Source organism: Piliocolobus tephrosceles, chromosome 3, assembly GCF_002776525.5.
Source record: "Piliocolobus tephrosceles isolate RC106 chromosome 3, ASM277652v3, whole genome shotgun sequence".
Lineage (NCBI taxonomy): Eukaryota > Metazoa > Chordata > Mammalia > Primates > Cercopithecidae > Piliocolobus > Piliocolobus tephrosceles.
The window spans coordinates 30,817,380-30,830,202 of record NC_045436.1 but is presented as its reverse complement, the minus strand read 5'-3'; the positions used below and the strand labels follow the sequence as shown (position 1 = coordinate 30,830,202).

Here is a 12,823-nt window from a genome sequence, read left to right as displayed (position 1 = left end):
AGGCTGGAATGCAGTGGTGCAATCTTGGCTCACTGCAACCTCCACTTTCCAGGTTCAAGCCATTCTCCTGCCTCACCTTCCCAAGTAGCTGGGATTACAGGCACCCGCCACCACGCTCAGCTAATTTTTGTATTTTAGTTGAGACAGGGTTTCACCATGTTGGCCAGGCTGGCCTTGAACTCTTGTCCTCAAATAACCCATCCGCCTCAGCCTCCCCAAGTGCTGGGATTACAGGCATAAGCCACCATGCCTGGCCTCTACTATTTCTTTTGATATTATAAATGAAGTATATTGTATGCAAATGATGCAAAGTGGGACGCTAGGAGACAATTGATGGAACCATGTAGAAACTAATGCATACCTTATAAGACAAAGCAAGTAGGTTTGACCCCAGCATGACCCTGCCTTAGAGGAAAATAACACAACTGTGTACGTTATAAAGTGGCTCCAATCTAATGTTCTGATCTCATTGTCTATCATTGCATTTCCTACATCCGGTATTCCTCCGAGTCCTTGATTTCACACGGCCTGGGTTGAAATTCTGGCTCTATCACTTACTAGCTCTGTGGCCTCAGGCAAGGAACCTTGCCTGTTGATACCTCAGTTTCCTCAGCTGTAAAATCATCACAGTACCATTCTTATTAAACAATCAATTGTAGCTCTTTTTATGTTTACCTTCTATAAATAAATTCACAGTGAGCAAAATGTCTAATAAACCAACCTTGTATCAGTTTATTCCATAGCCATCAAGAAATTCAACATTTCATCAGAAGGCTGTTCAAATGTCCATAGAACAGTCACAAAGAAGTTCTATTTCATGACAGAGGAACTTGTGACAGTTAAAAATGAGGCAGAGATTTCAAAGCCTCAAAATTTTGTTTTTTGTTACCTCATATTACATATAAATATGTTGGTGAGTTCCCATGATTCTCCTTATTACCACCCCATATAGTTTTTTAAAAATATGTAATATATTGGTTATATGATTAATTGATTTAATATTTTCTTTGGGATCACACCCGTGAAGTTAGTCATCATGTCCAGTGTATCATTGTTTCTGTGAGAAAACTAAATAACTTAAATCATTTTGTCACAAGGTCAGAGCACAGGTGCAGAAAATGGACATTAGGAAGCCAGCAGACCCCGTTGAGGTTGGGGTTAAAAAAAGGCCAGTGGAGAGGAGACACAACCAGCTAAGCAGCAGTTAGAAAAGTTCCTCAGTTTAGCATGGGATTGAAACCAAATAAACTGTTTCAATTGTCTCCATATATGCTTGCAGAAAGAACATATACAGTTTGATAGAGACCAAATCCATTTTTTAAAAGAATGTGCTGCTCTTAAATCCGAGATGATAAAAGTAATGGTCTGTCCTTGTTTATACATACATTTATGATTATTGCATAGTAACCCATGTAAGAGTCAGTAGGAAATAACTAAACATTAAAAAATCCAGAAGAGAAACTCAATCTTGCGATTTTTACTGTGACCTCCACAACGTGGGGGAAGCTTTTCAGGTGTCACTCAGCATGGAAGTTATTATCCTCCTGCAAAAAGCCAGATGATCTGCAGAACCCCTCCTAGTGCCCCAAATAGGAGAGACCATTCCCCGGTAGGAGGCAGCTGCTCTAGGCATTTTACCAAGACTCTATTGGAGGTGCCTGAGCATCCTTAACCACCAGTCTTACATAAACCTGGAGCAGTAAATTAGGCAGAGCAGCTGTTAGAGCTATAAAAATCCAGGAGATGAAAGTTTTGCTTAAAATCCAAGCTCTGGGCAATTGCCATGAGAGACACTGAGGAGTCTCTGCAGTTAGACTAAAACAGGAAGTGACCATTTGGATTTGGATTATTATGGGACAAGGAAAAGCAAGGGATATGGAAAGGGTCTATAGACAGATGAAGTGGAAAACGAACAGGAAGTGGATTGAGACATTTCTCAAAGTGACACCACACTGAGAGCTTTACTAGTTCCCTTGTGAAGAGGGCCCTGGGTTAATGCCACCACTCTTGTATAGTCTCTGTAATTAGGAGTATGTTTGAATGCATGGAGTGTATGCGTATGTATCGGCTCAAGTGTCAATTCAGGCACCACGTCTGATGTTTTAGAAGTAGCTGCCTGAAGCCCAGGGTCAGTAAGGAATCAAAGTCTGAGTCTACACTCCAAAAATGATACTGTGAGCTGGGCACGGTGGCTCACATCTGTAATCCCAGCACTTTGGGAGGCCGAGGCAGGAGGATCACTTGAGCTCAGGAGTTTGAGACCAGCCTGGGCAACATAAACCTTGTCTCTACCAAAAAAAAAAAAAAAAATTAATTATCTGGGTGTGGTATGTGCCTGTAGTCTCAGCTACTCAGAAGGGTGAGGTAGGACGACTGTGTGAGCCCAGGAGATGGAGGCTGCAGTGAGGGGGAGCATGCTACTGTACTCCAGCTTGGGTGACACAGTGAGATCTTGTCTCAAAAAAAAAAAAAAAAAAAAAAAGATTTTGATCTGCCTTGGATGGAAAGAGAGAGGTATGCCTCAGATGCAGAGGAGGAGATGAGTAGACCCAGCGACAAAACCTAGATCTTAACTGTTAAGGAAATTATAGATGCTTCAATTTCAATGCTGGTATGTGTGGTCATTCTCAGTGAGTCTTTTTTTCCCCCCTATTATAAAGCTCTAAGTCCAAGGAGCTTTAAGGTATTGTTCAAGATTGTTCTCTGAGACAGCTAGACCCTTGAAAACAATTACTATTAAAATACTGGGGCTAAGAAAGTACACAGATGACAAGCAACATCCCTTATAGTATATTCCAAGCAGTTTCTGAGCGTGCCACAGCTGGGGAAGAAAATCACTATGTGGCTCACAATCTCAGAGACAAAGAGGACCCCATTACCCAGCAGGGCAGTGATTAAAAGCAATCCATGAAATACTAACTAAAGATACAGAATAAATACATTCCTGGAAGGCTAACTCGTGGCTATTATCTCTTTTGGATTCCCAGCTTGCTTTGAAGACCAAGGAATGCTTGGTTGCAGTTCATTTTGAGCAGAAAAATGGGTTCTTAAGTTAAAGATAAAGAAGGAAGAGAGGCTATACACACTCAAGATGGTCTGACAGATTGAGGGCTGTGTCTGAGAGCAGGGCATCATCACCCAAGGAGAAACACCAAGACAACAACATTTCTCGACTTTATTCAAACCAACTGCCTTGCTTTGGGGCTGGACTCTTCTTGCTGGTGGCTAGTTTGATATTTAATCAAATTTTGGATTTTCATTTTTATTGCCTAAGTGGAATAGGACACAGTTTAAGAACCTAAGCATTCATTATACTCAGCTTGTCACACGCTCAGAAACTGGTCTCCTTTGGAATATGCTGTAAGAGACATTGCTTATCATCAGTGCATTTTCTTGGCCCTGGCGTTTAAACATATTACATTAAATATTATATTAAACTTAATGAATTACATGAAATACAACCACAACAGTACTAATAGCTAAAATCTGGATGTCAGCCTGGTGCCAGGATCGTGCCCAGTGCATTCGTTGGGTTCTCATATTTAGTCCTCACAACATAACAATATGAAGCACATATAGGGCTTGATACATGCTAGTTACTGCTTCTAGTGCTTTCCTAATATTAATTCATACACTGTTTACAACAGCCCATTATCTGAGCAAAGACGATGCAAAGGCCTGCCTAGAAAAAAATATTCTAGAACTAAGATTTCATAATGAAGACACTGACGCACAGAGGCAAATGAACTTAACCAAGGTCACACACAGCTAGCAGGTGGCAGAACTAGGATAGAAATTTAGATGATCCTGTGAAGTGGGCCTCTGAATACTGCCATGTAGAAGAGGCGCAAACAAAGATGCCGAGAGGTGAACTGATTTGCCCAAGGTCACAGAGCTAGATCTAAATCAGAGTGTAACCTCAAAGACTGTGCTCCCATCCACCCTCCTGAACTGCCACAGTTTGGGCCAGAAAAAGGTTTTTCTGGCCGGGTGTGGTGGCTCACACCTATAACCCCAGCACTTTGGGAGGCCGACGCAGATGGATCACCTGAGATCAGGAGTTCGAAACCAGCCTGGCCAACGTGGCAAAAAACCCATCTCTACTAAAAATACAAAAATTAGCCAAGTGTAATGGCATGTGCCTTTAGTCCCAGCTACTTGGGAGGCTGAGGCAGAATCATTTGAACCCGGGAGGCGGGGGTTACAGCGAGTCAAGATTGTGCCACTGCACTCCAGCCTGGGCGACAGAGTGAGAACGTGTCTCAAAAAAAAATTTAAAAATAATAAATGGTTTTTCCTTTGTTAACCTTTACCAGATGAAACTTGAGAATTTGAGGAAATACAGTTATTGCATGATTGATATATTCAATTTTCAGACAATGCACAGGCCTGCCTGGAAAAAAATATCCAGATTCTCAGATTTTACTTCTAAAACCACTTGTGCACTCTTCTGTTTCAGAGGAGACACCATGATCTCATGCCTATGTCTACATAACCAAAAGGAAATAAGACAAGGTTTCTAAAACCCTCTGACAACATACCCTGAATTATTAATACTGGATACGAAGGCATTATCAGTACAGCGAATCTTAAAGATCTGAGACGCACGTGTTAGGTTTGTGGATTATGCCCAGCACAGGCTTCTTTCTTTGCACCACCCACGCATGAAGCAGTGCTAGGATGGGGGAAGAGTGTGTGCCAGTGCCTCAGCCTGAATGTGAATCAGAATGCATGCCAAAGCCAAACACAAACGCTTTTGCATTATCCATGGCTTCGTTTTCCTCATACCCTTCCCCTGGTGTATTAAACGGGCTCCAGGAGTGGAGCACGTGCATTTATTCACACATGTCTTTCTGCAAAACTCAAACCTCTTTATGTCTCGATGAGAAATCAAGCACCCGACATTTCCTTTAGAAGCAAATTCATAAAGAATTCAAGTTAGAAAACAGTACACTATGAAAAGCATAAATTTAAGAGCAATACCTTGATATGGAAGCCACTCTCCAGTCTTGATTTGTTGATAAAATTATACTGTGGTACTCCCCAACCAATTTCACCAACGTACTCATGTTTATATTTTGCTGGCAAGCTTCTATTTGAGGCAGGCCTCCATAAATATCTGAGATCTCCAGTTTTTTCTAACGCCGGATGCTGTTCTCCTACATAGCAGGTGTGCTCATGAATTTTGGGTAAATAATCCTTTATGTAGTCTGGACCTTTAAAAGACAAAAAGTACTTAAAACTTCTCCACACTTTATTCTAAGATACTTTTGTTGTTTTCACCATTGAAATACTAATAGCCAATAATTATATGGCACTTACTATGTTTTAGGTTCTATTATAAGCCTTTTAGACATGTTAATTCTTATTAATACTTATTTATAATTAATAATTCTTATTAATGCTTATTAGTAACCAAATGAGACTGGTAGAATTTTTTTCTCCAGTTTATGTATGGGGAAAATGAAAGATTGGTTACTTGTCCAGAATTATAGCTAACAAGGTCTTTGTACCCAGATAGGCTGATGCAAAGGTTGGGCTCTTAATTGACCCATTAAACTACTTTGTATATCATCAACTTACTATAGACATGGGCTGGATGTAGTGGTTTATGCCTGTAATCCCAGCACTTTGGGAGGCCAAGGTGGGTGGATTGTTTGAACTCAGGAATCTGAGACCAGCCTGGATAACTAGTGAGACCCTGTCTCTACAAAAAATAAAAATTAGCCAGGCATGGTGGCACACACCTGTGGTCCCAGCTATTTGAGAGATGGAGGTGAGAGGATTGCTTAAGCCCAGGAGGTGGAGGCTGCAGTGAGCTATGACTGTGCCACTGCACTTCAGCTTGGGCAATAGAGCAAGACCACTTCAAAAAAAAAAAAGACATGATATATACTAAAATTTCTCACATGCCATATTTGCAGGATGTAGGCCTTCAGATATTGAGGTGTTTTATCTAGGTAGATAAAAATCTGAAATGAGTATTAGAATACTCCCCAAATGTATTAACAAAAAATTGAAAAATGGAGAAAATTGTTAGATGAGGGTAAGCTTATAAAATTGCCAAAGGCAGAAGTATTTGTATTTTAAAAGTAAAACAATGAACAAAAAAATAATCAATGAATTATAGAAATAGGTGAAAAAAGCAGAAATAAGAGAAGGTCTGGGAAAAGATTAAATGTTTTTACTATGGTATCTTAAGTTCTGGGGTACATGTGCAGAACGTGCAGATTTGTTACATAGGTATACACGTGCCATGGTGGTTTGCTGCACCCATCAGCCCAACATCTACATTACGTATTTCTCCTAATGCTATCCCTCTCCTAGCCCCCCACCCCCTGACAGGCCCCCATGTGTGATGTTCCCCTCCCTGTGTCCATATGTTCTCACTGTTCAACTCCCACTTATGAGGGAGGACATGAGGTGTTTGGTTTTCTGTTCCTCAGTCACTTTACTGAGAATGATGGTTTCCAGCTTCATTCATGTCCCTCCAAAGGACATGAACTCATTCTTTTTCATGGCTGCATAGTTATTCCATGGTATATATGTGCCACAACTTCTTTATCCAGTCTAACATTGATGGACATTTGGGTTGGTTCCAAGTCTTTGCTACTGTGAATAGTGCTGCACTAAACATATGTGTGCTTGACACATATGTTTGTGTTTGACAAACCTGACAAAAACAAGAAATGGGAAAAAGATTCCCTACTTAATAAATTGTGTTGGGAAAACTGGCTGGCCATATGCAGAAAACTGAAACTGAACACCTTTCCTTACCCCTTATACAAAAATTAACTCGAGATGGACTAAAGACTTAAATGTAAGACCTAAAACCATAAAACCCCTAGAAGAAAACCTAGACAATACCATTCAGGACATAGGCATGGCAAAGATTTCATGACTAAAACACCAAAAGCAATGGCAACGAAAGCCAAAATTGACAAATGGGATCTAATTAAACTAAAGAGCTTCTGCACAGCAAAAGAAACTATCATCAGAATGAACAGGCAACCTACAGAATAGGAGAAAATTATGTTATCTATCCATCTGACAAAGGGCTAATATCCAGAATCTACAAAGAACTTAAATAAATTTACAAGAAAAACACACCTTATCAAAAAGCAGGTGAAGGATATGAACAGGCACTTTTCCCAGACATTTATGCAGCCAACAAACATACGAAAAAAAGTTCATTATCACTGGTCATTAGAGAAATGCAAATCAAAACCACAGTGAGATACCATCTCACCCCAGTTAGAATGGCGATCATTAAAAAGTCAGGAAACAACAGATGCTGGAGAGGATGTGGAGAAATAGGAACGCTTTTACACTGTTGATGGGAGTGTAAATTAGTTCAACTATTGTGGAAGACAGCGTGGCGATTCCTCAAGGATCTAGAACCAGAAATACCATTTGACTCAGCAATCCCATCACTGGGTATATACCCAAAGGATTATAAATCATTCTACTATAAAGACACATGCACACGTATGTTTATTGTGGCACTGTTCACAATAGTGAACAGTGAATAGTGAATACTGACTTGGAACCAACCCAAATGCTCATCAATGAAAGACTGGATAATGTGCCACATACACACCATGGAATACTACCCAGCCATAAAAAAGATGAGGTCATGTTCTTTGCAGGGACATGGATGAAGCTGAAAACCATCATCCTCAGCAAACTAACACAAGACTAGAAAACCAAACACTGCATGTTCTCACTCATAAGTGGGAGCTGAACAATGAGAACACATGGACATAGGCAGGGGAACATCATACATTGGGTCCTGTTGTGGGGTGAGAGACTAGGAGAGGGATAGCATTAGGAGAAATATGTAATGTAGATGATGGGCTGATGGGTGCAGCAAACCACCATGGCACATGTAAACAAACCTGCATGTTCTGCACATGTACCCCAGAACTTAAAAGATAATAAAAAACTTTTGCAGCTAGCTCAAACGCATTTTTTAAAAAGAGATAGGGTCTTGCTGTGTTGCCCAGGCTGAAGTGCAGTGGCTATTCACAGGTACAACAGCCTGTGTTGCCCAGGCTGAAGTGCAGTGGCAATTCACAGGTACAATAATGCTCTAAAGACCTGAACTCCTGGGCTCAAATGATTCTCCTGCCTCAACCTCCCAAGTAGCTGGGACTACGGCACATGCCACCAAGCCCTGCTAAAATTGGTAAAGTTAATCATGTGAATGTGAAAGACCTAAGACTTTCTGTAAGAAATGGTACTTGCTGATGAAAGATAAGATAATGAAGCTACTGGCCCAGGAAGAAGTTCAATAACCCCATAACCAAAATGAGTGTAGACCTGTATGGGCAGACTGGGGACAGAAAGAAGGAACTTTATTTCTTTTCCAAAAGTTAACCAAAGATCTTGGAGAGAGAATCTGTGTTGTGGTGACATTGCCTCAGTCCTTTCTGGCTCCTGTGACTCCTTTCATGTTGCTCTTAAATCAGGGAGCTCAGTATTTGCAGAAAGTGCAAGGCAGGCAAAGGCTTTGATCCACTGCCCCTGACACGTGGACCAGGTACTCTTGATAGGATGGTAAACGTGTAACAAGACTGTGCTCAGAAAACCAATCGCAGCTTTCCAAGGAAGCAGAAACAATTTTAGCAGGTGTTTTCACAGCTTCCTAATCACCATCACTCCCCAAGAAAATTGAGTATTCACTGAGTGGCTAATTTCCCCTGATGAATACATCGTGGCTTCAGTTTTATTTGCTTCAGGTTTTCACTTAGATAGAACTACTTTGATAAAGCATAGAATTGTCAGAGCATGAAAACCTGTTTTCTCTCTCCATATAACAGGTGTTGAGGTCTCATTTACAAAACTTTGTCAAAAGGAACTTTTTGCAATCCCTTCTACAGTGAAATATGGAAGAACTGTATTAGTCTTTTTGGAATTGCATTGTATGTTTAAGCCAGTTTTTAAATTTTATTTTACTCTGAGGTGTACCCTTCAGAAGATACTTTTTTTCCTTTTCAGAAACAGGACCTTGCTTCACCCAGGCTGAAGTGATGCAATACTAGCTCACTGCAGCCTTGATCACCTGGGCTCCAGGGAGCCTCCTGACTCAGCCTCTCGAGTAGCTAGGACTACAGGTGCAGGCCATCACATTTGGCTAATTATTATTATTTTTATTTGTAGACATGGAGTCTTATTGCCCAGGCTGGTCTCAAACTCCTGGCCTCAAGTGAACCTCCTGCCTTGGCCTTCCAAAGTGCTGAGATTGCAGACATGAGCCTCTGTGCCCAGACTCAGACCAGTGTTTTCCCAAATACTTCATCAAATGCTGCTCGCATGAGTGCACCATGAAGGTGGTGGTGGTGTGTGGGAGGGATCTCTACAGTCAAATGCATTTGCGAACACTGCTTGCTACATTCGCTTTGTAGATATTCACAGCATATGAAAGTATATTAAGAGTTCTGATAAGACTTATATGGTAAATAAACTATTTACAGTTACATAGCCCAGTGTTTCCCAAACTGATTTCAACATAGATGGTTTTTCCCTACTGGGTCACTTATATGCATCCTACTGTAAATGTGAGAGTAGATATTTATCTGTTGTTAGTTCCTTAGTTGCTCTGTGGACTGTAGTAAGTTTTTGAAAAAAGCTATTACTTGCCAGCTGTCTTGGTTTGTGCTGCTATAACAAAATACCCAAGACCAAGTAACTTGTAAAGAACAGAAATTTGTTTTCATACAGTTATGAAGGCTGGGAGTCCAAGATTAAGGTGCTGGCAGGTCATGTGACGAAGGCTGCTCTCCGCTTCTAAGATGGTGCCTCGTTGCTGCATCCTCTGGAGGGGAGGAACACCAGGTCCCGACAGGGCAGCAGGTGAAAGGACAAGCAAGCTGGAGGCTTTGTGAAGCCTTCTTTATAAAGGCTTTAATCTCATTCATGAGGGAGGAGCCCTTATGACCTAATCATCTCTTAAAGGCCCCACCTCTTACTCCTATCACATTGGCCGTTAAATTTCAACACCTGAATTTGGGGAAGTGGGCACACTGAAACCATAGCATAAGCTGAGTGAAAAGCACTTCGTGTTAGAAGGTGTGGTGTACATGCTTCGCAACCCAAGTATGTGTGTTTGTGTGTGTGTGCGTGTCCAGTCAGTCCAACAAACTTCATCTTTTGCCAACACTTGAAAAAAGGGCTGGGCATGGTGTGTCAGGCACCATGGAAGGCTAAGAAGGGAGGATCACTGGAGTGTAGGAGTCTGAGACCAGCCTCAGCAACATAGTAAGACCCTCTCTCTACAAAAAAAAATTTTAAATAGCTGGTCACCCGTGGCATGCCCGGGTAGTCCCAGCTCCTCAGGAGGCTGAGGCAGGAGGCTCATTTGAGCCCAGAAGTTTGAGGTAGCAGTGAGCTATGATCATGCCACTCCAGCCTGGGCAACAGGGTGAGATCCTGTCTCTAAAAAAAGAAAAAAAAAGAAAGAAAGAAAAGGACCGAACTACAATGTGTGTTAATAGAGTAGGGGGAAATTCCATCCCTGAAGCAAATGTCTCTTTCTGACCTCTTCTCTGCAGGTTTCTTTTTTTTCTTTTTCTTTTTCTATTACTGGAATTCTCTGCAGTTTCATTGTCTCATTTAGTTCCTTCATTTATTCTTTCACTGATTTATTCATTTATTCAACACATACTTATGAACAGCTACTACATGTCAGGCACTGTTCTGAGTGCTTGGAATATAGCAGTGAAAAAAACAAAGGCCGCTGCCTTTATGAAACTGGCATTCTTTGAGAGGCAGGTGCTAGAAATAAACAATTCTTCATCATCTGGATTATCACCATAGCCTCCTTAACTAGTCTTGGCTCTAGTTTCTCTCCTTTCTAATCCATCTTCTACACAGCTGTCAAGAGTGATTTAAAACTCAGATAACATTAAATACTTCCTTTTCTTAAAAACATGAAATAATTTTCTCCAGCGCTTGGGAATTTGTTTCCATTCAGATTTCTCAGGATTGCAGAATAGTGTCTTCCTAATCTGACCATAATACCATCCATAACCTTTTCTCATTGTTAAACCAAACCCTACAAGGCTTATTGTAAATGCTTCCATCTATGGAGAACATATCTAATCCCCTCATGTCAAAATTAAACATTCAGCACGATGTAGTATGGTAGTTTCATTGAATTTCACTTCTTTTCTATATCAAATTTATTGGATCTTCCTCATTTGTAAGCTCTTGGAGGATAAGAGTTGTATCTTATTTATCTCTGTTAATTCTTAATGGCCAGCACTGTGCTTTGAACATAGGAAATCCATAAAAGAAATGCATGTTGAATAAATAAGTGAATTGTTGATTGAACACATGAATTAAAGAGTTCCATTATAAGACTGAAGATACATAAAGTCATATTGGGTGAGAGGCAATCACTTCTTTAAATTTCCAACGAGCCACTTAATTTCTAGAACTGCCTTAAAACCCTCCTATTCTGGGATTTATGTTAAGATCCTTAAGTGTAAGGTCAAAGGAAGAATTGCTTTTCACTACATTTATTTTTAAGACTTAGAGGTAGAAGGATGAGAGCTCACAGGAATATTATTTCATTTTATAATATTGCCTCATGAGGTCAGTCCTCAATTTCAGTGACCGGATGGAAACCCATCAAAGAAATAAATCAAAAGGAATCAAGTGGACCATGGAAATGAGTGTTTCAATAAGTATATTTGATAATCTGTTGACACCACAGGCATAATTTGCCCGTTGAAGATGTGCAGTGCAGAACAGCTGGGCTTGTCAGGGGAATCAAGCCAAGGTAAAGGCCAGAGGGCGGTGGTGGGATTTGAACCTATGAAATGAACTCTAATGGGCATGTCTGACATGTGCACACAGGGGGAAGAAAAAAGGAGATACTGCTAGAGATTAATTACTACAACTGCTAATGTGAATAGGCTCTCCAATTCTGACATTTACCACAGAACGGACTCATGGCCTGGAAAATGTTGAAATGCTGCATTTCAATTCAGTTGGTACAGTTATGCAATGGGTCTAACCATTGAAACAACTGAAAGGCTCGGTTTGTCAAATTTCTGAATGAGCTGAATAAACAGCAGGCGAAAGCATCCTTGCTACATACCTTAGTTCTATTCTCAAATGATAAACTTTCTCATTTTTTTCATTTTTCTTTTTAATAAAGACAGGGTCTTGCTGTGTTGCCCAGGCTGATCTTGAATTCCTGGCCTCAAGTGATCCTCCAACTCTGGACACCCAAAGTGTGGGGATTACAGGCATAAGCCCCTGTGCCTGGACTTCGTTATTATTCTTTTCATTTTTTGTAGTCAAACTTTCCTGTGGACAACCTGAAAGCATTAGGGGCAGTGATTACTAATCAAACTGCTTCCAATAATAAACTCTTGGGATTATTGTGTCAATTAGGTAACTGATATAATTATGGCTCAAATTATAAATTGGAATTCAGTTACAAAGAATTAGAGAATTCACCTGACACTTATGCACAGTTTAACTGATGGCTTAAATAATATATTTGGCACCTTACCACGTGCCCAATACTGGCTCAGTGTGAACAAAGGTCATTATGACATGGCTTCTGTTTTTCTGGTCTCCCATACAATCTAAAGACCGTGCTCACCTCCTTTAGAAAACATTTTCTGAGCCGGGCATGGTGGCTCACGCCTGTAATCCCAGCATTTTGGGAGGCCGAGGCAGGTGGATCACGAGGTCAACAGATCGAGACCATCTGGGCCTACATTGTGAAACCCCGTCTTTACTAAAAATACAAAAATTAGCTGGGTGTGGTGGCATGTGCCTATAGTCCCAGCTACTCGGGAGACTG

At 40.8% G+C, this 12,823-nt stretch overlaps 1 protein-coding gene across 1 annotated transcript in view; it reads right to left on the bottom strand.

The window, feature by feature from the left end:
• The window catches only part of C3H4orf45 (chromosome 3 C4orf45 homolog), a 134,229-nt gene that overhangs the window by 73,492 nt on the left and 47,914 nt on the right, over positions 1–12,823 (bottom strand). The window contains exon 2 of the mRNA XM_023228335.2: positions 4,984–5,216. Within this exon, the coding sequence (XP_023084103.1) occupies positions 4,984–5,216 (233 nt within the window). The remainder of the gene's footprint in view (positions 1–4,983; positions 5,217–12,823) is intronic.